This window comes from Pyrenophora tritici-repentis, chromosome 4 (assembly GCF_003171515.1).
Source record: "Pyrenophora tritici-repentis strain M4 chromosome 4, whole genome shotgun sequence".
Lineage (NCBI taxonomy): Eukaryota > Fungi > Ascomycota > Dothideomycetes > Pleosporales > Pleosporaceae > Pyrenophora > Pyrenophora tritici-repentis.
Genome location: NC_089393.1, coordinates 1,311,615 through 1,331,658, shown reverse-complemented (window position 1 = coordinate 1,331,658; position 20,044 = coordinate 1,311,615). Strand labels below are relative to the sequence as shown.

Below are 20,044 nucleotides of genomic sequence, written 5' to 3'. Positions count from 1 at the left end.
AAATACTGCTACTGCTCGTGCTGAATACGCAAAGCCTCTCGTTCCCAAAGCTCAGCAGGCGGCAAGTCACCAGGCTGCCCATCGCCTTCAGCTCCTTCCCACAGGCGCCGATAGCAATACACGTTCTCAGGGTTGCCAAAATGGGAATATGGGTTGTCCGGGCTAAGCCATGCAGAACAGAGATAACAAAAGTGCGCCCCGCACTGACGGCAGGTGATGTGATTGCAGCCTAGGTTCTTCTCGCAAGGTACGTTGCATTCTGGACATGACGTGGTATGTGCCAAAATGAAGTTGAGCGACGCCTGGTCCTGTTCTGTGAGCTGCGTGGCGTCGCGTCGCTCGCAGCGCACAAAGTCACCATGCCAAGAAGCTAGACAGACGACACAAAAAGCCAGAGTGCAGTCTTCGCAAACTCGCAGACGGTCCATGCCTACTACGCCAATCTTGCGCTTTTCAGGCGCCGGTTCAGATCCAGGTTCAGCGACGACTTGTGGCACGGGATCTTTTTCTTCGTCCTCTGGTTCAGATTCCGCGTCGTCCATCAGGCTCACATCGGTGATCTTGGGATATTTGGTTGTTCGCATGGCACCTTGGCACCATTGGCGGGGGCAGTAGACGATGGTTTGGTCGGCTTCCATCTTCTTCTTCCGTCGCAGATTCGCGTATCGCTCGACTTGGTCGCGTGCGACGGGAATCTGAAGCAGTTCTTTGGGTGACAATAATCGGTTCTTCTTTCCATTACCGTCGCACTCTGTTGACATGCACTTGACGTTGCTGACTTCGCCTTCGGTTATGCAGCAGTTGTAGTAGTCCTGAAGGCAGGCGATGCAGAAAACATGGGCACAGCATTGCATGCGATAACACTCGGATCCTTTCTTGGGGTCTAGACACACCTCGCAGTCAAAAGTTTCCTTGTTGAACAGGTCCTTCTCGATGCGCTGGCTGTATTCTACAAGCTCCTGTCGCATGCTGGATGGCAGGGTGAGCTCGGTCAATCCACATACCGACTCTATCTTCTCTTGTAGAGAGCTGATGTATGCGAACAACATCATGCCTCCGCCGTAATCGTTCCATAGTAGTTGCGCTTCGTCGGCCAGCTGATGCTGGAGGTCATCGGATAGCCAAGATGGCGAGGTCGAGATGTGCTTCACGGTAGGTGGTGCGTGGACGGGATATTCGACAGGCAGCACGAGCTCCAATCGAATAGGTGGCAGGTGTGCGAAGTGCTCGATGTGTTGGCCTGGCTGAAAAGTGATAGGGAGCGGCTTCGCAGGCGCCACAGGCAATTCAAGCGCGGCTGTGTAAGCATCGTCGTCATTATCATGAATGACTAGCTCCGGGTAGATGGATTGCAGGATAGTGAGCTCTTCAATGCGTTCGTCTTCGGTGTTGAAATCGGCCATGTCGGGGTTGTTCTGCGGTCGAGAGAGTAAACGGATCAAAGGTGGCGGCGACTGGCGGGGGAAGAGCACGGCGGTCCAGCGCGGTGATAAATGGTGGGAGGGTGTGGCGATTTGCTCCTATGAACCCCAAACGAGGAAGATGCTTTATACAGTTCCATGGTGGGCGAGAAAGTTGAATTGTGATTACACAGCGCCCTCAGCATCTAGGTCGTCGCTGTGAGTGAATAGCAACACTGTGCGAAGACACAGAAATCCACGCATCACCGAGGATGCTGGCACGCGCCACGCCAAGGCCGCCAGGGTCCCCGGCTGGAGACGCGCCATCATCATCATCGCACATGACTTCTCTTCCTCCAAGCTTACACGTTTCTGCGGAGGGCGAGTAAACATACATTCCCTCCACGTCAATATGGACGGCCCGCCGCTTGCGTCGCTCTCACTGACGCATGTGCATTATGTTAGTTACATGACTTGATTGTACTGTCTACTGCTAACATGGGTAGAATCCCGCCGACCGCATTTCATACCTGTGCGCATGGCTCGCTCTGGTTCCGCAGGGACTATGCGTCGTGTATGCGACACTGATCTGGTCGACCCGTGAAATTGAGATATTCTTAATGTTTGCGGGCCAAATGGCATGCGAAGCCCTCAATTGGGTATTAAAGAGATACATCAAGGAAGAGCGGCCGCGGGGTATACTCAATGCCGCCTGCTGCCGGATCACGGTACTAACAGGTTGACAGAAATGCATGGCAAGGGTTACGGAATGCCTTCCTCGCATGCCCAATTCGTCTCCTTCTTCTCCGTCACTCTAGCCCTCTTCCTTCTCTTCCGCCACGTCCCTCACCCTACCGATACCCACACCCCCTTCTCGCTTGGTGGTCGTTTTCTCCTCTCGGTCCTCGCCTTAGTTTGCGCAGCCGCCGTAGCCGTCAGCCGGATATACTTGAGTTACCACACACCCAAGCAAGTCATGGTCGGGTGTGCTGCCGGTGCAGTCTTTGCCTTGGTCTGGTTCGCATTTACCACGTATCTGCGCAGGGCTGGCTGGATTGAATGGGCGCTCGAGACGTGGCTTCTCAGGTTGTTGCGCGTCAGAGATCTTGTCATACAAGAAGATCTGGTCGATTCCGGTTGGGCACGTTGGGAAGACAGGCGGAAACGGCAGACTTTTCAAGTCCAAGGCAAAAAGCGCAGCTGAGGTTTGCATTGCATACGCATGCCTCGTAAATGTCACCATCATCACAAGGCGCTGCTTCTCTCAACATGTCATCATTTAGACCAGAAACCGCGATAGCGGTAAAGTTTGGGACCTAACCAGCCCCTAACCTTCTCGATAAACTTAGCTCCCGTGCGCCCATTTAAAACAAACTGCGGTTTCTTGCGCACTCCACTGGATTCAATCGGAAATCTCACCTATCATACAAGCATCTCCCCTGGCTAAGCTGCGGATCATGCACTGCCGTGAAGCAACCACGATTGTGGGGTGTTTCAAAGCTGCCTTCGCTCACAGTGGCAGTTTACATCGTCGACAGAATAATGAAACCGTACTGTGATATTTGTCTTCACCACGACGTTTTCCCACCCCACTCGGCTAAACATGGCAATTGGTATACGACGATGATTGGCGACGTATTGTGCGCCATCACCCAGTGGCGTAGATTAGGCGTGGACCCTTAATACGCATGTCATCGTCACAGTCGTCATGGCCCCTTCTCGACGCCATCTAGCGAGATCTAGTAGGAAACGTTGATCGACGCAGTCCGCGATCGCCCACAGGTGGCTGTAGGTATATTGATTGAGCATCGTCCTTTTCTACATGTTGCACCAGCTTCATCTACTCTCCATTAAATATCTACTTTATACCCACACATACAACAACAATACCCTCCCCATATCCCGTGACTCGTTCACAACCAGCCATCCACCATGTCAATACGCAGCCCCCGTCCAACCACCCAAAACCTCAGCATCTCCTCCCGCCGCACCGCCAGCCTGGAAAGCCAAAAGGAACCCCGCAGCCCCATGCCCCGTACAGCCTCTGCCTTCGATGTCCCCGCCCAAAGCATAAAGAAGATTAGCACACTCGAAGGTCACATCGTCGCCGCTTCCAGCGAGTTCGTCGGCAGCTTCATGTTTCTGTTCTTTTCTTTCTCCGGTCATCTCATGATTACCACGCAAGCGAGTGGCCGGTCGCTTCAGAATGGTGGGACGAGTAGTCAGCAGAATATCTTTATTGCGTTGGTATATGGGTTCAGTTTGTTAGTTAATAGTTGGGCTTTCTTTCGGATTAGTGGTGGGTTGTTTAATCCAGCGGTATGTAAACTCCCATCTTGATCGCTTGAAGGGTGTGGCGAGATGAAAAGATGATGCTGACTTGAAAATACAGGTTACTTTCGGCATGGTTGTCGCTGGTCAACTTCCTACTATCAGAGCGATCTTCCTCTTCCCGGCACAGCTACTCGGCGCGATTTGTGCTGCCGCGCTGGTTGAAGCCTTATTCCCGGGCGACGTTGGTGTCGTCAATACTTCGCTTTCGGGTGGCACGACAATCGTCCAGGGCGTGTTCATCGAGGCGTTTATGACGGCTGAGCTTGTCTTCGTCGTGCTTATGCTGGCTGCCGAGAAGAGCAAGTCCACGTACATCGCCCCCATCGGAATCGGGCTGGCGCTGTTTGTGGCGATGATGGGTGGTATGTTTTATCCTCTTTTCCACTTGATCGATACGTGTATAACTAACGTTCTACAGGCGTGTACTTTACAGGTGCATCACTCAATCCTGCCCGTAGCTTTGGCCCAGCTGTCGCTTCCAGGACGTTTATCGTTTATCATTGGATTTACTGGATTGGGCCCATACTTGGGGCTTTGTTCGCTGCGCTGTACTATCGCTTTGTCAAGTACTTCAACTATGAGCAGGCGAATCCTGGTCAGGATTCTGCGGGAGGTGACTTCAACAGTCATTGAGGCCATGCGCTGTACGGGGCCGCAGGTGTCGCGCGGATGGAGCGAGGCAAAAAAGTCTTTTTCTGAAGTATACAAAGTTTCAATAGCCCGGAGTATGGGGAGTCATCATGGGCGGTTTCGCATGTATATTTAGGGGGCGTCAACCGTCTGTTATGGGCGTTGGGGATTTATGTGCAGGTCATTTTCCTCATTACATATATTGCAGACATTATCTAGAGAAGTAGTTGTATCTATAAGAACATGTACAAAAGCGATACTGGTGTTCTGAGAACTTCCTTTAACCACGGAGTAACAACTACAATACATGATTTTGTTGAGAATATCTGGGTTCAGTCCAGGTAGAAGGTGCTTGGGGGTCACATGATGTGCTGGTGTGGCAGGCACTGCCCGGTGGGCAATGGCATCCACCACAACAGCCTGAGAGGAGGACAAATAACACGATAGTCAATACAATACGTTGCAGCCACCCCGCCTTGTCCCTCCTCCCACTCGGTTATCCATAGTAGTCATACTACTAGAGGGACCTTGTTCCAATAGATTTCATAGTAACTATAACTAAAGAAACAAAATGGGTATCTCAGAACGACAAAACTAAAGCCGGTACGACGCCCAACAGGTCTCCACCAAAATCGCAAATTCGAATTTGGTGTACACCGGTTGAGGATGCTACCGGCTTTGGCTTCGTCATTTCTTCAGATACGTTTCTCATCATTTGAATTTACTAGCATTCCTATTCATCTTTTCCAACAGCTCGGCCGCCCTGGCGACTCTCCGATCAAAAGGAGTTTTACGATATCCAGACGACGCCTGTAGATCGAACTGCGGCTCCAAAGACCGCAAATCACCATCACCCGGTGCAGCGGTTTGGGGTTGATAATCATTACGTTGGAATGCGCCCCAGGAGCTCTGGAATAGACGCACTGCGTCTTCGGCCGGAGTGCTTGTTCCAGACTTGCCGAGCCAAGATGTACCCAGACCGCGCCAGCAAAGCACCGATCGAGCATTGCCTTGTCCAACAACCGTGAAACCGTCTTCGCTAGTTGCGACAGGTCCAGTGGCATTGGGTTGCTCCCGCCAAATTTCCACACCGTCGAAAATGTGGAGTTTTTGTGCATGCTGGGCGACACGCAGCGCTTGCTGCATATCTGCAATCTCAAGCAGTACGACTTTTGCCTCTACTTCCCGCGCAAGTTCCAGTAGACGGGGATAGAACATGTCACCGCGGTCCACGTCCGTCTGCTGTTGTTGTCTGAGCGGGGGTACAAGCGCGAGTTTTGGTTCAAAGCCACGCACCGAGCGGGTAGTAGTCTTCCAAAACTCCGACGGCGATATATATGGCGGATTTGAAATGAGAATATCCCAAAATGATGGCATCAGTGCATAGTTTAGTGCAGCTTTTACAGATGGGATACCTTCTGTCTGCTCGACAAAGGGGTTGATCATTACGTTTGCACGCAGAAAGTCAAAGTTCCCCTGGGTATTGAGCTGTCCGTGTTTTTGTAGTCGCCTCAGGTTTTTTGCGGCTAGCCCGATGGCTTTGGGAGAGATGTCGATGCCGAGGAGGCGGAGACTTATGTCGTTGCGCGCGCTGGATAGCTGGTATTTGAAGAGGAGGGGTATACAGCCGGTGCCGGTGCAGAGGTCGAGGACGCGGAGTTCGGGTGGGAGATTTGGCGCATTTTGGAGGAGACCGGCGAGATGTGTAACTGAAGCTGCTGTGTCCGCTCTAGTTACAGGAAGTTAGCCACAGATGCGCCCACCACGAGCTCTTGCGACTTTCTCACCTCGGGATCAGTACGCCAGGTTTGCAGCGTATCTCCAAGTCGCCAAAGTACTCGCTACCCAATAAATACTGCAGTGGCTTCCCAGACGCTCTTTCTTTGACTAGTCGATGCAGAAGAGGACCTTTGGCTACCGTCTTTCCCCTCGCGCGGCGCGCCTTCGCCACATGTTCAACATGTTCGCGCAGCCATCGTAGCTCATTGCGCGCAGCATCGAGATCACGGCATGGAGCGAAGAGGGCAGGCAGAAAAGAATCTATCGCATGTGCTTTGCGGAGGAGCGATGTCGGTATGCGTGGCATGTCAGTCGGGAGTTTCGGAAGTTCATCTCAGTCGCGATGTCGTGTTGCTAGCGTTGCTATCATATCGTCATACATTTGACGCCTACACAACGTCTGCTGTTTCCTGGCAAGTTTATCTAATAACAATTGATGCTATCATCGTCGGGCTACGGGATGCTATACCCTTTGGTAATCTGAGGTGCTGTGTAGCTAAGCTTTATTTTCCCCGCGCATGAAGCCGTCTGACCCACACTTTTCCCCAACATCAACTACTTGCTACCCCATGCTTCTCCAGCGCACACTGACTTGTAGTTCTTAGGCCTTATTCCAAGATATCCTGTCTACCCGTTCACGGAATTATCGTACCACAACGTGATGAAAAGCTTCGATTTCTTGGCTGGAGCTAAACACTGGAATCCCCCAGGGCTTCCCTTATTTAGTCACTGAAATCACTGACAATAATGCGAGAGCTCATGCGCCAGTATTATAGTAAACAATAAACATTTACCTGCCAAACCTCACATGAAAAAGTCTTCTCAATCTAATATCCTATCCGCACCACCCTCCCCACATCCAAATCCTCCCCATTGCCAAGTAAACCCTCCGCCACACCCTGCAGCCGGGCGGAAACTGGCTCCAACCTGTGGGGTCACAGGTCACACAACACAAGGTTCCTGCACAGTAGACTTGGCAGAAGGACAAAACATTCGGCAGATGGATAAATAGCCCATGCATGAAAACCCCCCTTCTAGGCAAGCCATCATCTCCGTATAAGGACAGGCCACTTGGGCCCAGCATGCCGCCTCCAACATCCTTTTCTTCTTCACACGGTTGGCAAAATGTCCGATAACAATAATTACACATGGCGCGATCACTCGCGCCTCTTCCTCGCCTGCGGGATTGTGATTCTAAGTCCGTTTCAGTATGGGTTTGACTTTGGCATGATTGGAGGTCTTCAGGCTATGAAAGGCTTCCTCCAGGTACATCCATCTCCGCTGCCCCCATCTTCAGAACCCCATATCCCTAACCAAACGTCCAGATCTTCGGCTACCGCACCGACAAAACGCCCACAGGCTGGAACATCTCCCCAGAGCGCCAACAACTAATATCCTCCCTCATGACCCTAGGCGCCTTCCTCAGCTCTGCCACCGCTGGTGTACCGTCGACGCGTTTCGGAAGAAGGACATGTCTAGCAGCAGCCTGTATAACATGTTTCATTGCGAACATCTTAATGATGGCAACAGAACACATCGCAGCCTTATACACCGGCCGCCTAGTCATCGGTCTCGCAAACGGCTATTTCATGACATTCTCCCAACTCTACCTCCAAGAAAGCAGTACCGCCGAGCTGCGCGGTATATTTCTCACCGGCTTCAACTTCTTCGTTTCGTTCGGCACACTCATCGGGACAATAGTTGACTGGGCGACTGCGAAAAGACCGGATAAGAGTGCGTATTTGATTCCGCTGGGGTTGATATATGTGTTCCCGCTCATCATCTTGTGTACGATTTGGTGGGTGCCGGAGAGTCCGCGGTGGCTTATTTTGCAAGGGAGGTTTGAAGAGGGGGTTAAGGCGCTGCAGTGGTTGAGACCGCAACGGCATGATTCGCGTGCTGAGGCCGAGGCGATAAGGGCGGCGATTGAGAAGGAGAAGGAGTCGAGTTCGGGGGTGGGATGGTGTGATATGTTTTCGAATAAGGTGGATAGACGGAGGACTTTGTTGGCTGTGGGCGCGGTGCTGTTGCAGGCGGCGAGTGGGTCGATGTTTATTATTGGTATGTTTGTGTTCACTTTCTATACCTCCTTCAAGTCTTCAAACTTCTTCATCATCACCGTCATGATGAATAAGCTAACACGATGGGAAAAGCGTACAAAGCATACTTCCTTCAAATGGCAAAAGTACAAGACCCCTTCGCAATGTCAAACATTCTCTCCGCCATCAGCATAATCGCCTTCATCGCAAACTCCTGTATCGTCGTACGTTACGGTAACAGGCGTGTACTGCTCATGACGGGTCTGCTCTTCTGTGGCGTATTGCAACTCATCATCGCGCTTGTGTATCACAAGGCGCCGGATGCGAAGGCTACGGGCAAAGTTACTGTTGGGCTTACGGGGATTTATATGTTTAGTGTATGTGATATCTCCCCCTTCTTTTTCTTTGTGGAGTTGATGGAAGACTGTTCATGCTAACGACGGTGTGTGTGGTTAGTACAACGGCATGATATCAACCTACGCCTGGCTCTCCGGCGGCGAACTCCCCACCCAGCGCCTCCGCAGCCATACCTTCGGTCTGGCCGCTTCCGCCGGTTTCGTAGGCGCGTGGCTAACGACGTTTACGGCACCTTACTTTATTAACCCCCAGGCGATGGACTGGGGTCCTAGATACGGCTTCATTTGGGCACCATCGTGTGCGGTTGCTGCGGCTTGGGTCTTCTTCTTCTTGCCTGAGGTCAAGAATAGGACGCTGGAGGAAATTGATGAGATGTTTGCGGCAGGGTTAGGGGCAAGGAGGTTCAACGGGTATAAGTGTATCGGTGTTGGTGGTGAGGAGGAGGGTAAGGGCAAGGAGAGGACTAGTGTTGAGAAGGAGAAAGAGGTTGTGGTACTTATGAATGAGCATGTTGCTGCTGAGACTACGGTGTCGAGAGATTAGGCAGGTGGATTCTTTGGGTAGGAAGATACCCAGGGAGAAGAGGGAACTGAGTAGCTTGGCTGAATCGGGTGGAATGGGTATCTCAAAATGTATTGCTACTCTTTCTTGCTATTTTTGCGAAATCCAAGATGATCCTTTTCACGCTGGCTAAGCGCAGCCCCAACACCCCCATGTTTCAACAAATCACAATATCTAAACCGCCTCTCAACCAAGAATCCTCTCAATAACCCACCGACCATCGCTTTCCTTCCTCTGAACCACTTTTCTAATACCAAGACCCCAACCTTGACTCCCCTTTTCACCCATAAGACTCATTTCAACTTCGCACTCGCGCTTGTCCTTGGATAACTCCACAATCTTACCCTTTGGCTTGGAAGCCTGCAGCAACGGCGTGTTCAACGCGATATTGATAATTTGTGGTCTCGTGACGGGCGTCAACGGGTGCATGCGGGTTTTCGGTGTCCTGCTACCGTTGATGGTGGATGTTGCTGCACGCTGAAGGTGCGAGTAGATGATGTATCCCGGCATCTTTGCTGGCGGTGTACGCGCAAGTATGGATGAAGGGTGTAAATAGACGTATTGCGCGTGCGGATCGTCTGAACGTTCTGATTGGGAAGAGAATAATGTCACATAAGGGACATCGATGGCGGTCTTTGGTTTCCTGGGGAGCTCAGGCGGTATGGGGGCGAGGTCTGCGCGCATGGCGATCTGGTCGATAAATCCTGCTGCGCAGATTTGAGTGAGGAGATTGATACTACGTTCCGAAGGCGCGGGAAGCTTAGCCTGGTATCCCCCAATAGCTGTCGGTCGGTGTGCCCGGACGATGTTTGTGAGTTGATGACGGAGCTGGCTAGCTTCATTCATAGCTTTCGCGTTGAGGAACATGTCTTCGCAGAAACCTTGTGAGTTGGGTTCGTAGGCGTAAGCACATATAGCGTTGCTGAGCTTGATGCAGTCGCTCTGCTTTGCATTAATGCTCATCTTTGCTTGTGCGGCGTTGTAAGCTTTCCGCAACCGGGATCGCTCTTCAGCTTCCACGTTATCCTGTTCTGTCCGGATAGCCTCAGGATCCTTGACTGGCTCTCGCAAACCGAGTTTGTTCTCTGGTATAATGAGTTCTGGCACTGACAAGGCGGCTACCAACGCAATGGTTTCGGCTGTAAGGTTCTGCGCAACGCCCATTGCGACCATGCGGGCAAATCGCGGGTTGAGAGGATATAACGAAAGCTCATGACCGAGCTTTGTCACTTTTCCGTCTACAGACAATGCGCCCAGGTAGGAAAGCAAGTTCTCAGCTTTCTGCAAGCTTTCACGGTCCGGCGGCGTTGGGAAAGGAAAGCTGACAACTGGCGCTCCCATACTCTTCAGCTGTAAGACGACCCCCTCTAGTGGCGTTCTTGATATCTCGGGGGCGGCATATTCTTCAAAGTCGCGCTCAAACACCGCAGATGAGTATAGACGATAGCAGTGACCAGGACCGGTACGACCTGCACGACCAGCTCGCTGGTTAGCACTGGCTTTGCTTATCCATCCGACCTCAAAGCTCTGCACACCAGTAACGAGATCATACTTTTTTTCCTTTGCTCTTCCGCAGTCAAATACGTAACGGATCCCTGGTATCGTCAAACTGGTCTCAGCAACGTTCGTCGCGAGCACAATAAGCCGGGAGCCATCCGGGGGTGGGTCGAAGACGCGCAACTGCTGATTCGTCGGCAATTGTGAATAGAGAGGTAGAACGTGTACGTTCATAACAGTCTCTTCCGGCTTTTCATCTTCAATCTCAAACTCTTTGTCGTCCTCGTCGTCGAGCCCCATAATCACAGAGCCTTCAGAGTCCGATCCGTCGTCGTCCTCGTAGGTTTTATTCTGGCTTGGCGCACCCAATTCAATGTCCTCTACTTCTAACGGCGTCTCTGTCGGAGATACGACCACCTTGCCAGCCTTGATATCTTTGCCTTGTGTAGAAGGGAAAGCTTGCTTTAATTGCTTGGCTAACTGGGAGATCTCGTTCTGACCAGTGAGGAAGATAAGCATCCCACCTTTGGGCAGCTTGCGATGTCCCCTGCATACCTTGCGGTACATCTCGTCGACATAATCTCGTTGGGTGCGACGTGCAAAATGGTTGACAACAGTGTATTGGCGGCCTTCTGCCTTGATAAGTGGCGGTGGTTCACCCCTGAACAAGCGCTTGTTCTCCGTAAAGTCCGATATGCGTAGTGTGGCAGACATGATAACCAGTTTGAGAGGCTTGTTCTTCGGGTCTTCCCGCGCCATCTGAGCTCGCAGATCCACAATCCTGCTGAGCATACCAATCAAAATGTCCGTGTTTACACTGCGCTCGTGAGCCTCATCAATGACAATTGCAGAGTACTTTGTCAAAACGAAGTCTTGAGTAATCTCCCGTAGCAGCACACCATCAGTCATAAACTTGACGGCAGTCTTGGCGTTTGTAGAGGTGTCGAAACGGATTTGGTACGCCACTTTCGAGCTCTGGTCACCGAGTTCGTCGCCAACACGTTTGGCCATACTCACCGCGGCTACTCGTCGCGGTTGTGTAACACCAATCATGCCGGGTGTTGGGCCATCGGCTGCTCCATACCCAGACTCCAGGAGGAACTGCGGCACTTGTGTGGTTTTACCGCTACCAGTGGCACCCCAAACCACTACCACATCATGGTTGTGTATAGCTTCCATGATCTTTTGCTCTTCCGCCACAATGGGAAGCTGCATCCTTGACTCCTGTATTTCGGGTGATCGTTGAACGACTACGCTAAAAGCTTTCCGTGTCGCATCGGTCGCGGTGTTTGTTTCGAGTTCAGGGGGCAAAGGATCTTGCTCGGGAGCCCGAGGTTTGAAATTGGCGGGCGTAGGCGCATATGAGAGTTGATTGGTAGGAGTGAAGCCTGCTTGCTCATTTCTTTGCTGTGTAGCCCAGGCTTTGAATGCCGACGTTCTTTCCTTCTTTGCGATCTTGTTTTCTTCATCGGGACTTGTGTCGCTCTCCTCGCTCTCCTCGCTCTCCTCGCTCTCCTCGCTCTCCTCGTCGCTATCGTCTTCTGAGTCTTCTTCTGACGATCCTGACTCTGCATCTGACATGTCCTCCTCTTCGGACTCGGTACCAGCGTCTTCCGACTCTGCGTTAGAGTGCTCAGATTCTTCTACATCTTCATGCTCGCTCTTCTCTTCACTCGAGCTGAACCCCTCCCAGGCTACTTCTTCCTCGATCACGACTGGCTTTTTGCTTTGGTCTTTTCGACGTTTGCGTACTTGTATGACAGGTTTTCCTGATCCATCTACCTCCAAGGGTCTCTTCAGCCCAGTTCCAAATAGCCCGTTTGTCCATTGTGGACCAGCGAGCGGTGTAGCGGAGGTATGCGTCTCTGGTTCGGAGGGTGATGGGGAAGGCGATCGTTCTCGCAAGGGTTCATTGGGTGCTGGTTTCGAGGATGCTTTCGCTGGCGTTGCTTTCAGACCAGTTTTTGTTGTTGGTCTGCTGTCTTCATCTGAACTGTTTTCCTCCATCTCCCTGACTTCATGCTTCTCGAGTAATAGTCCTTCATTCTTGGCGACGTCGATTCCGGCTCTGCTTTCAGCAAGCGCCCGCCTCAATGCCTCCCTCTTAGTATCCCCTCCACGTCCCAGTTTCTTGGAGCTCTGGAATAGGCTGGTGTCAATCTTTTGAGAAGCAAGCTTTTTCAGTAGCTCAAGATTTTCCTCCTTCTTGAGTTTTGTATCCTGTCAAAGTTAGTCGCAAAGTTCTGCACGTCCCAATCCGCGCACAAAAGACACAGCACATACAATGTATTTATCGAGTCGCTTCTTCTTCTTGCCGCTCATCTTGCCTTGTGATTCCCGGGTGAGCTCATCCTTGAGCGCGGCTTTTTTCTGTGCGCGCTCCTGCTCTTCCTGGGGCAAAATTTCTGCAGCGTTTGCGTCAATAGTCGCGCCATCATTGGAAGGTTTCCGCCGAGCGAGGACCTTGTGCTTTCGTTGTCGCGGCACGAATTTGGGCATATTGACGGTTATGGCGTTGAAGGCTGCAGATGCTTTGATGCGCCCGAGATAATTTTGGCGGGGATTAGACGCTAGTGCAAACCCTCCGCATCATTCCCGCGGCACGACAGAGGCTCGAGCTGAAACACACACACCACGGCAGGATGGCAGCAACAACTTCTGCAGACGACTATGTCGTGACTCCGACGCCATACCCTGCGCGTACAAAGACTGCCACTGTAGCGATCAAGAACACCGAAACCACAGCAACCACGGTCAACTTCGCAGACAAGATCCTTATCACCGTCACACAAAACGGGCGATTGGCGCATTGGGTACGACTTCTATAGTTTGTGCTGTTTACTTTCACTAACTCTTGCAGGTTCATGTTCCACTTGATATCTCGGCGACGGATGCGGCGATGACCTCAAACGCCTACCTTGAACGCGACGAAGAGGACCCCAACTCGGACCTCCTTCCCATGCACCACCTCACGGCTACAACTATTCTCGGCGGCACAGTGGCAGAACTTGATGTCCTCGGCCAAACACTTGCGACGCAGATCGCTAGCGCTATCAAGCAACGCGATGATAGAGAGACCCGGATGGTAGTAGTGGGTATGGGCCTGGACAAGAACATGGTTGGGAGGGAAGCATTCAGCGAGTTGGTTGGACTGGTCTTGGGGGTCATATGAAAAGTCGTATATTCCGAGCCAGCTATTCTATGCAGTGCTCACAACATGCTCAGCGACAATCGCTGCTGTATCAAGTCCTGGGTATGCCATCCTTCCAATTCCCTCTAGTCACCTTTGCCGTCCATACGCCATCCCATGCTGATCCAGCTGTAGTACCGAAACGCCGCCCAATGCAAACTCGACCTGATATATCCTATACACTCTCGCGAAGCTTGTTGATCAACACGTCGACTGACTCCATGTCGTTGGCGTCGAGCTGCCCTTCTGGCTTGAACTCGTCGGGCATGTGCTCCACTGCAGCATCAAGGGCGGCCTGGAAGTTGCGCACGGAAGACGAAAGGGCGAATATGGCCTTCTTGCGGACCTTGTTCTCGCTATCTGAGGTTGCCATGCGCACAAGTTTGGGGATAGCGCCAACTACAAGGAGCTGCGATTAGTTAGCGATGCTGTCTATGAGGTTCAAGTGTCAAGGGCAACTTACTCGTTCCTGGGTTCGCATGTTGTTCTGCACAGCGGTTCCGCAGCACCATGCAGCATAGAATCGCAGTTCAGACTCTTCGTTCTCCAGTTGCTCGACGAGGGGCATCCATAGCCCCAGGCTCTCGATGTTGTTCGCATTGTCGAGGTTCTCGATGAGTTGCTCAAAGTTGTCGAATGCGGTGGTCCGGTGCTCCAGTTCGGCGTCCTTGTTACGAATGACTTGCATACTCTGCTGCATCAATTCCGCGTCCGAAGGCCCTGACATGCCTGTCATGAGGCGTTGCAGGGCCTCGACATCGATTTTTGGCGGCGGCTGGTCTGCAGCAGCAGCATCGGCGCGCGAGGCTTCGGAGTTTTGGATACCCCACTTGAGAAGGTTGTTAAGTCCCGGGTCGTTCATGATGTCGTGTAAAGGTTGGTGAGTCTGGTTTGTTGTGTGGAGAGTTGCGATGTTTGCAGTGCGGGCTATGTAGAGGCTGAATAATTTTGGCGGCACTTATGACGCTGATTGCGCCGACGCATGCGGGAAGAGACCAGCGGCTTCGGCGACCTTCGATGCGCCAACAGCCACGCAGGACGCATGCTCGAGACGTGCAATCGACACGTGACGGGTTGGAAAGACATCGGAATGGAAACCCGAAGATTAATCAGTCAGCATTGCACTACACATGCCATGTTTGACATGCATCTTGCACTTGTCGTTTGCCCCGGGTGCTCGTTCGTGTCTGCTAGCGTACAGACTCCAGATGTGTAGAGCAGACATCTGGATCGGGTAGCTCCGCTGCCCCTCATTGCACGTGACACGCGTGTTCGTGGCTCGGATTGGGCGGGACCAGGGCGAGTTGGCGGTGAGCAGACGCGGATGGCGGATGGCTGGGGACTCTGTGCTTCAAGCCAGCACTTGTGCATTCCCAGCACAAGGCCGTCAAGAACACGTAGTATCGGGTTGAGTGGTCGCGCATTGCCAAGTCACAAAGCTCGCTGCCTGGCGGTCTGTGACGGTTTGACGTGCGTGGACAGCAGCTTCCATACTGGTGTGGCGTGCAGCTTGCGTACTCAGCGTTGGCAACCACTTGAGAAGAATTGTGCAGCCTGGAGCAGATTTCCTTGGGCGTCTATAAGAGAGCCGTGGCAGTAATCATGGTGAAATCAAAGCCTAATCGCCAAATTATACACCATCCCCCTTGAGCCGTCCATTCGTGCAAATCCTCCTTTGCTGCTCCTGCGCTCCTGCCACCCCGCTAAATCTGGGCAAGGCCGACCCGCTTATTTAGCACACCCAGTTCTTGCCTCGCGCACAAGATCCTCAACCTCAACACCGCCGCCGAACCTGTAAGCTCCCCCCATACTCCTTCAGCCCTCTTTACTTTTTCCCACAGTAGCTGCATCTCTGAGCAATTCCACTGACACCCAATTGCTCCAGCGATACTACATCGACCCATAAACCAAAACTCCACGTCTACCCTAATCTCACCCTAATCAATCAACATGGAGGGTAAGCAGCTGAGCCCCTACCTCGCACAACAATGACCATCTTCATCTGCCCTTGCGTCTATCTCAATGAGCTCTGCTAACCTGTCCCTCCCACTACAGAGGAAGTCGCAGCCCTCGTCATCGACAATGGGTGAGTTGGCAACCCCCGATACCAATCACGGCCATCCCTGCTGTGGAGGGGCTGTCCGCATCGACCGCGCCAGCGTCGTCTCGAAGCTCAAGCAGCTGTTCTACGGCAGCGCGCGAGGTGTAGCTATACAATGGACGTGAACTGACAATTGCCAGTTCGGGTATGTGCAAGGCCGGTTTCGCCGGTGACGATGCGCCCCGAGCAGTCTTCCGTAAGTACCTCTACGCCCGCCGAGCGCCCATTTGTGGCCTCTGGCGCTAAAGAGGACACAATGGCTGACCTTCTGAAGCTTCCATCGTCGGCCGACCGCGTCACCATGGGTACGACCAAGCTCCTCCTCCCATCCCGTAATCCGCACGCTGACAGCATGGCAGTATCATGATTGGAATGGGCCAAAAGGACTCATATGTCGGTGATGAGGCACAGTCGAAGCGTGGTATCCTTACGCTGCGATACCCCATTGAGCACGGCGTCGTCACCAACTGGGACGACATGGAGAAGATCTGGCATCACACCTTCTACAACGAGCTGCGTGTTGCTCCCGAGGAGCACCCCGTCCTTCTCACCGAAGCTCCCATTAACCCCAAGTCCAACCGTGAGAAGATGACACAGATTGTCTTCGAGACCTTCAACGCTCCCGCCTTCTACGTCTCCATCCAGGCTGTCCTGTCCCTGTACGCCTCCGGACGTACCACCGGTATCGTGCTCGACTCCGGTGACGGTGTCACCCACGTTGTCCCCATCTACGAGGGTTTCGCTCTTCCCCACGCCATTTCGCGTGTTGACATGGCTGGTCGTGATCTGACTGACTACCTCATGAAGATTTTGGCTGAGCGCGGTTACACCTTCTCCACCACCGCCGAGCGAGAAATCGTCCGTGACATCAAGGAGAAGCTCTGCTACGTCGCCCTCGACTTTGAGCAGGAGATCCAGACTGCCAGCCAGTCCTCCAGCTTGGAGAAGTCCTACGAGCTTCCCGACGGTCAAGTCATCACCATTGGCAACGAGCGTTTCCGTGCTCCAGAGGCTCTCTTCCAGCCTTCCGTCTTGGGTCTTGAGAGCGGTGGTATCCACGTCACCACTTTCAACTCCATCATGAAGTGCGATGTCGACGTCAGGAAAGACCTGTACGGCAACATTGTCATGGTATGTTACACAGCGCGCTGTCCAGGGTAACCCAGCTAACAAGCTTCAGTCTGGTGGTACTACCATGTACCCTGGTATCTCCGACCGTATGCAGAAGGAAATCACCGCGCTCGCCCCATCCTCGATGAAGGTCAAGATCATCGCTCCCCCCGAGCGCAAGTACTCCGTCTGGATCGGTGGTTCCATTCTGGCCTCGCTCTCCACCTTCCAGCAGATGTGGATCTCAAAGCAGGAGTACGACGAGAGCGGTCCTTCCATCGTCCACCGCAAGTGCTTCTAAGGTACTAGCAATCACGCGTTCGAACGATTCATCGACTGACGTCTTCCTTCTCAGCGTCTTCCTGCGTACAATTCTCGAGATCATGGCAAGCCTAGTAGCGGGAAACATCGTTGTATTGGCGCCTTGTCATCCGGGGTCTCACATATGTCGGTTGTCCATAAAATAGCGCAGCGGGCCAATGGTTGGGTGTTTGAGTTATGGAGGAGCTTGAGCTCATACAGTGTGCTGTAGTAAGGATCTTAAGATTGTAGCTTAAAGCCTATGGACACTTTCGTATCCCTAAAAAATGCCCTGTGACCTGTGTTGACGTGAAATTGCTCTACCCACGTAGGCGGCAGTTACTTGCATGTCGGGGAAAGCAGGACTGTCGACAACATCGTAGTCAGCGATTACCTAGTAAAACATCACATGGCGTAAGCATACTGTTATGTATGGAAACAAATCGGTGGCATAGGCATCCCATAAGATGGACGAGCCAATTAGAACCTGCTTGGATGGATTGGGACTAGATATCGGTAGTCGCCGAGGCACCGATACACCGGTCGACTACTGCTTATAAACAGTCTGACATCTCATAGATATCCTCTTCACTTTCCTAAAGGGTTTGTTATGGTTGTTGATTTCTCTGGAAGAGAACCCATTGGACGTCATTAACCTTTGTTTATTCTTTAGACCAAGCAAGCACGCGACCGCACCAAGTTCCCGAGCTATAAGATACGCGCCCGGCGTAGTCTTCGTTTCGTACTCCTCATCACAATGTCACCGCCATCCAACATATCTGATGCAGGAGATGAATACACGCCTCTGTTATCCCATGTCGATCCAATTCCATTACCGGAGCCCGTTGACCCTTCGCTTCAACACAACTCAACAGAAGCTCAAGATGGATCAGACGACGAATATGAAGAAAAACCATTACCCAAAGCACAGATCCTTCTTCTCTGCTACACGAGTTGTATAGCCCCCATCGCCTTCTTCTCCATCTTTCCTTATATCAATTTCATGATTGAGAGGGTCGGAGGCATGGAAAAAGAGGACGTAGGGTTCTATTCTGGTCTGATTGAGAGTTTGTTCAGTGCGACGCAGATGTGTGTCATGATTCTCTGGGGGAAGGTACGGGTCTTTTTCTTTGCTTTTGGATGAAAAGCATTGCTCACACACCACTAGGCCTCTGATCGCTACGGAAGAAAACCTGTACTAATATTATCACTCTGTGGTCTGACTGTTTCTGCTGTGCTGTTCGGAATGAGCGAATCACTTTGGCAGATGGTGTTTGCGAGATGTTTGGAAGGCGTCTTTGCGGGGACGGTCGTCACCGTGCGCGCCATGCTTTCCGAGAATAGCACAAAGCACACTCAAGCACGAGCATTCAGTTTCTTTGCCTTCTCCAGCAATATGGGAATCTTCATTGGGCCGCTTATTGGTATGTTCCGTTTGGTCTCTGTTGTGTATGATCACAAGCTAATTATCCGTTCAAGGTGCTTTGGAGCGGCCAGCCAACAAATTCCCTTCGACGTTTGGCAAAATGCAATTCTGGCACGACTACCCTTATGCACTGCCTAATTTCATCGTCGCGACAATGGCATTTTTGGCTGTCATCACCACTGTGCTTTTCGTAAAAGAGACGCTGCATATCCATACCGATAAGAAGAACGACGCCAACTCCAAACCCAAAATGTCCATCTGGGAACTGATCAAGTACCCTGGCGTAACTCCAGTATTGGTCATTTACAACTACATTATGCTTCTAGCCTTCACTTTCACCGCCGTCTTTCCCGTAGCGCAGTATACGCCCGTCGATTTGGGCGGCCTTGGTTTCACCCCGGGCCTGATTGCAGCATGCACGGGTCTAAACGGCGCGTCTCAGGCTGCTTGGCTACTAATCGTATTCCCCATACTTCATAACCGTCTAGGTACTGGTCGTGTCCTTTGGTTGTGTGCAGCAGCCTGGCCTTTTCTGTTTGTTCTCGCTCCGGTGTACAACGTTTTGCTTCGGTATGGGCAGAATGTCATCTTCTGGGCTACTGCGCCACCGTTCGTGGTTCTTGCTAGCGGTGTTGCGATGGCTTTTAGTGAGTGCTCGTATAATCGTATTGGCATGGCTTCCCTGACAGGTTCGCAGCGAGTGTGCAACTTGCTCTCAATGACATCTCGCCCTCGCATGAGACGCTTGCGACCCTGAATTCTCTGGCGCTGGCGATTCAGAGTGGAATCCGATCTGTTGCACCCGCTCTTGCGACTTGTATATACGCTGTTGGCGTTAAATACAAAATTTTGGGTGGTCAACTCTTTTGGGTCTTCCAGGTCATTTTGGCATGTGGGCTTTTTGTGCTGCTGAGGTTTTTACCTGCCAAGGTGAGTGGAGGTGGGAAGGCTAAGCAACAAGGTAGTTCTGCTTGAGAGACGAGGTGGTGTGTAAGGTCGGAGTCCTTTGGGAATACAGTCAGGGGGTTTACTATAGACACGAGAAGAAAAGGGAGTATTCTGGTATCTCATCTCCTTTATTCTTTCGGAACTAGACACTTTGTACCCCAGTGATAGACAGAATTACCACAGTCCTAGATCAACCTCTAGATAGAGCGGCTGTTCGTTTCGTTGAAACTGAACTTGACTACATCACAGTCCGCAACAATCAATTAAGTGGGTCCTAGAAGGTTCAGATTGGATTGATTGATTACCGCTTTAAGCCTAGTAGTTACCTATAGGAGTTTAAGCCCTACCTAGATAGGTAAGTGGGTCTAGGAG

The 20,044-nt window shown here is 52.0% G+C and overlaps 11 protein-coding genes across 11 annotated transcripts; 6 read left to right on the top strand and 5 right to left on the bottom strand.

Moving 5' to 3' along the window:
• Nucleotides 1–8: 8 nt before the first annotated feature.
• On the bottom strand, nt 9–1,403 carry PtrM4_092840 (RING finger protein; the record flags this gene model as incomplete). The annotated part of the gene is made up of 1 exon (XM_001934292.2): nt 9–1,403. The coding sequence occupies one exon, from the start codon at nt 1,401–1,403 to the stop codon at nt 9–11; it is 1,395 nt and encodes a 464-aa protein (XP_001934327.1).
• A 409-nt stretch (nt 1,404–1,812) lies between these two features.
• PtrM4_092830 (PgpB, Membrane-associated phospholipid phosphatase) lies at nt 1,813–2,604 on the top strand (the record flags this gene model as incomplete). Its single annotated transcript, XM_001934293.2, has 3 exons — nt 1,813–1,860; nt 1,907–2,096; nt 2,147–2,604. The coding sequence occupies 3 exons, from the start codon at nt 1,813–1,815 to the stop codon at nt 2,602–2,604; spliced, it is 696 nt and encodes a 231-aa protein (XP_001934328.1).
• A 728-nt stretch (nt 2,605–3,332) lies between these two features.
• PtrM4_092820 (GlpF, Glycerol uptake facilitator and related permease (Major Intrinsic Protein Family)) lies at nt 3,333–4,367 on the top strand (the record flags this gene model as incomplete). Its single annotated transcript, XM_001934294.2, has 3 exons — nt 3,333–3,719; nt 3,793–4,096; nt 4,153–4,367. The coding sequence occupies 3 exons, from the start codon at nt 3,333–3,335 to the stop codon at nt 4,365–4,367; spliced, it is 906 nt and encodes a 301-aa protein (XP_001934329.2).
• Nucleotides 4,368–5,075: 708 nt separating this feature from the next.
• Nucleotides 5,076–6,450, bottom strand: PtrM4_092810 (Methyltransf-18 multi-domain protein; the record flags this gene model as incomplete). The annotated part of the gene is made up of 2 exons (XM_001934295.1): nt 5,076–6,093; nt 6,152–6,450. The coding sequence occupies 2 exons, from the start codon at nt 6,448–6,450 to the stop codon at nt 5,076–5,078; spliced, it is 1,317 nt and encodes a 438-aa protein (XP_001934330.1).
• Nucleotides 6,451–7,268: 818 nt separating this feature from the next.
• PtrM4_092800 (AraJ, Arabinose efflux permease) lies at nt 7,269–9,082 on the top strand (the record flags this gene model as incomplete). Its single annotated transcript, XM_001934296.1, has 4 exons — nt 7,269–7,409; nt 7,469–8,204; nt 8,297–8,559; nt 8,639–9,082. 4 exons carry the CDS (start codon nt 7,269–7,271, stop codon nt 9,080–9,082), a joined length of 1,584 nt encoding a protein of 527 aa, XP_001934331.1.
• A 204-nt stretch (nt 9,083–9,286) lies between these two features.
• Nucleotides 9,287–11,812, bottom strand: PtrM4_092790 (HrpA, HrpA helicase; the record flags this gene model as incomplete). The annotated part of the gene is made up of 1 exon (XM_066107014.1): nt 9,287–11,812. The coding sequence occupies one exon, from the start codon at nt 11,810–11,812 to the stop codon at nt 9,287–9,289; it is 2,526 nt and encodes an 841-aa protein (XP_065962682.1).
• A 1,014-nt stretch (nt 11,813–12,826) lies between these two features.
• On the bottom strand, nt 12,827–13,096 carry PtrM4_092780 (pre-splicing factor ATP-dependent RNA helicase PRP16; the record flags this gene model as incomplete). Its single annotated transcript, XM_001934297.2, has 1 exon — nt 12,827–13,096. The coding sequence occupies one exon, from the start codon at nt 13,094–13,096 to the stop codon at nt 12,827–12,829; it is 270 nt and encodes an 89-aa protein (XP_001934332.2).
• Nucleotides 13,097–13,239: 143 nt separating this feature from the next.
• PtrM4_092770 (uncharacterized protein) lies at nt 13,240–13,769 on the top strand (the record flags this gene model as incomplete). Its single annotated transcript, XM_001934298.2, has 2 exons — nt 13,240–13,410; nt 13,458–13,769. 2 exons carry the CDS (start codon nt 13,240–13,242, stop codon nt 13,767–13,769), a joined length of 483 nt encoding a protein of 160 aa, XP_001934333.1.
• Nucleotides 13,770–13,962: 193 nt separating this feature from the next.
• Nucleotides 13,963–14,649, bottom strand: PtrM4_092760 (Hsp70 nucleotide exchange factor fes1; the record flags this gene model as incomplete). The annotated part of the gene is made up of 2 exons (XM_001934299.2): nt 13,963–14,196; nt 14,251–14,649. The coding sequence occupies 2 exons, from the start codon at nt 14,647–14,649 to the stop codon at nt 13,963–13,965; spliced, it is 633 nt and encodes a 210-aa protein (XP_001934334.1).
• A 1,088-nt stretch (nt 14,650–15,737) lies between these two features.
• PtrM4_092750 (actin) lies at nt 15,738–17,299 on the top strand (the record flags this gene model as incomplete). Its single annotated transcript, XM_001934300.2, has 6 exons — nt 15,738–15,744; nt 15,843–15,873; nt 16,029–16,084; nt 16,163–16,193; nt 16,248–17,019; nt 17,069–17,299. 6 exons carry the CDS (start codon nt 15,738–15,740, stop codon nt 17,297–17,299), a joined length of 1,128 nt encoding a protein of 375 aa, XP_001934335.2.
• Nucleotides 17,300–18,055: 756 nt separating this feature from the next.
• On the top strand, nt 18,056–19,699 carry PtrM4_092740 (ProP, Permease major facilitator superfamily; the record flags this gene model as incomplete). The annotated part of the gene is made up of 4 exons (XM_001934301.2): nt 18,056–18,412; nt 18,467–18,722; nt 18,778–19,371; nt 19,422–19,699. The coding sequence occupies 4 exons, from the start codon at nt 18,056–18,058 to the stop codon at nt 19,697–19,699; spliced, it is 1,485 nt and encodes a 494-aa protein (XP_001934336.1).
• Between the last annotated feature and the right edge of the window lie 345 nt (nt 19,700–20,044).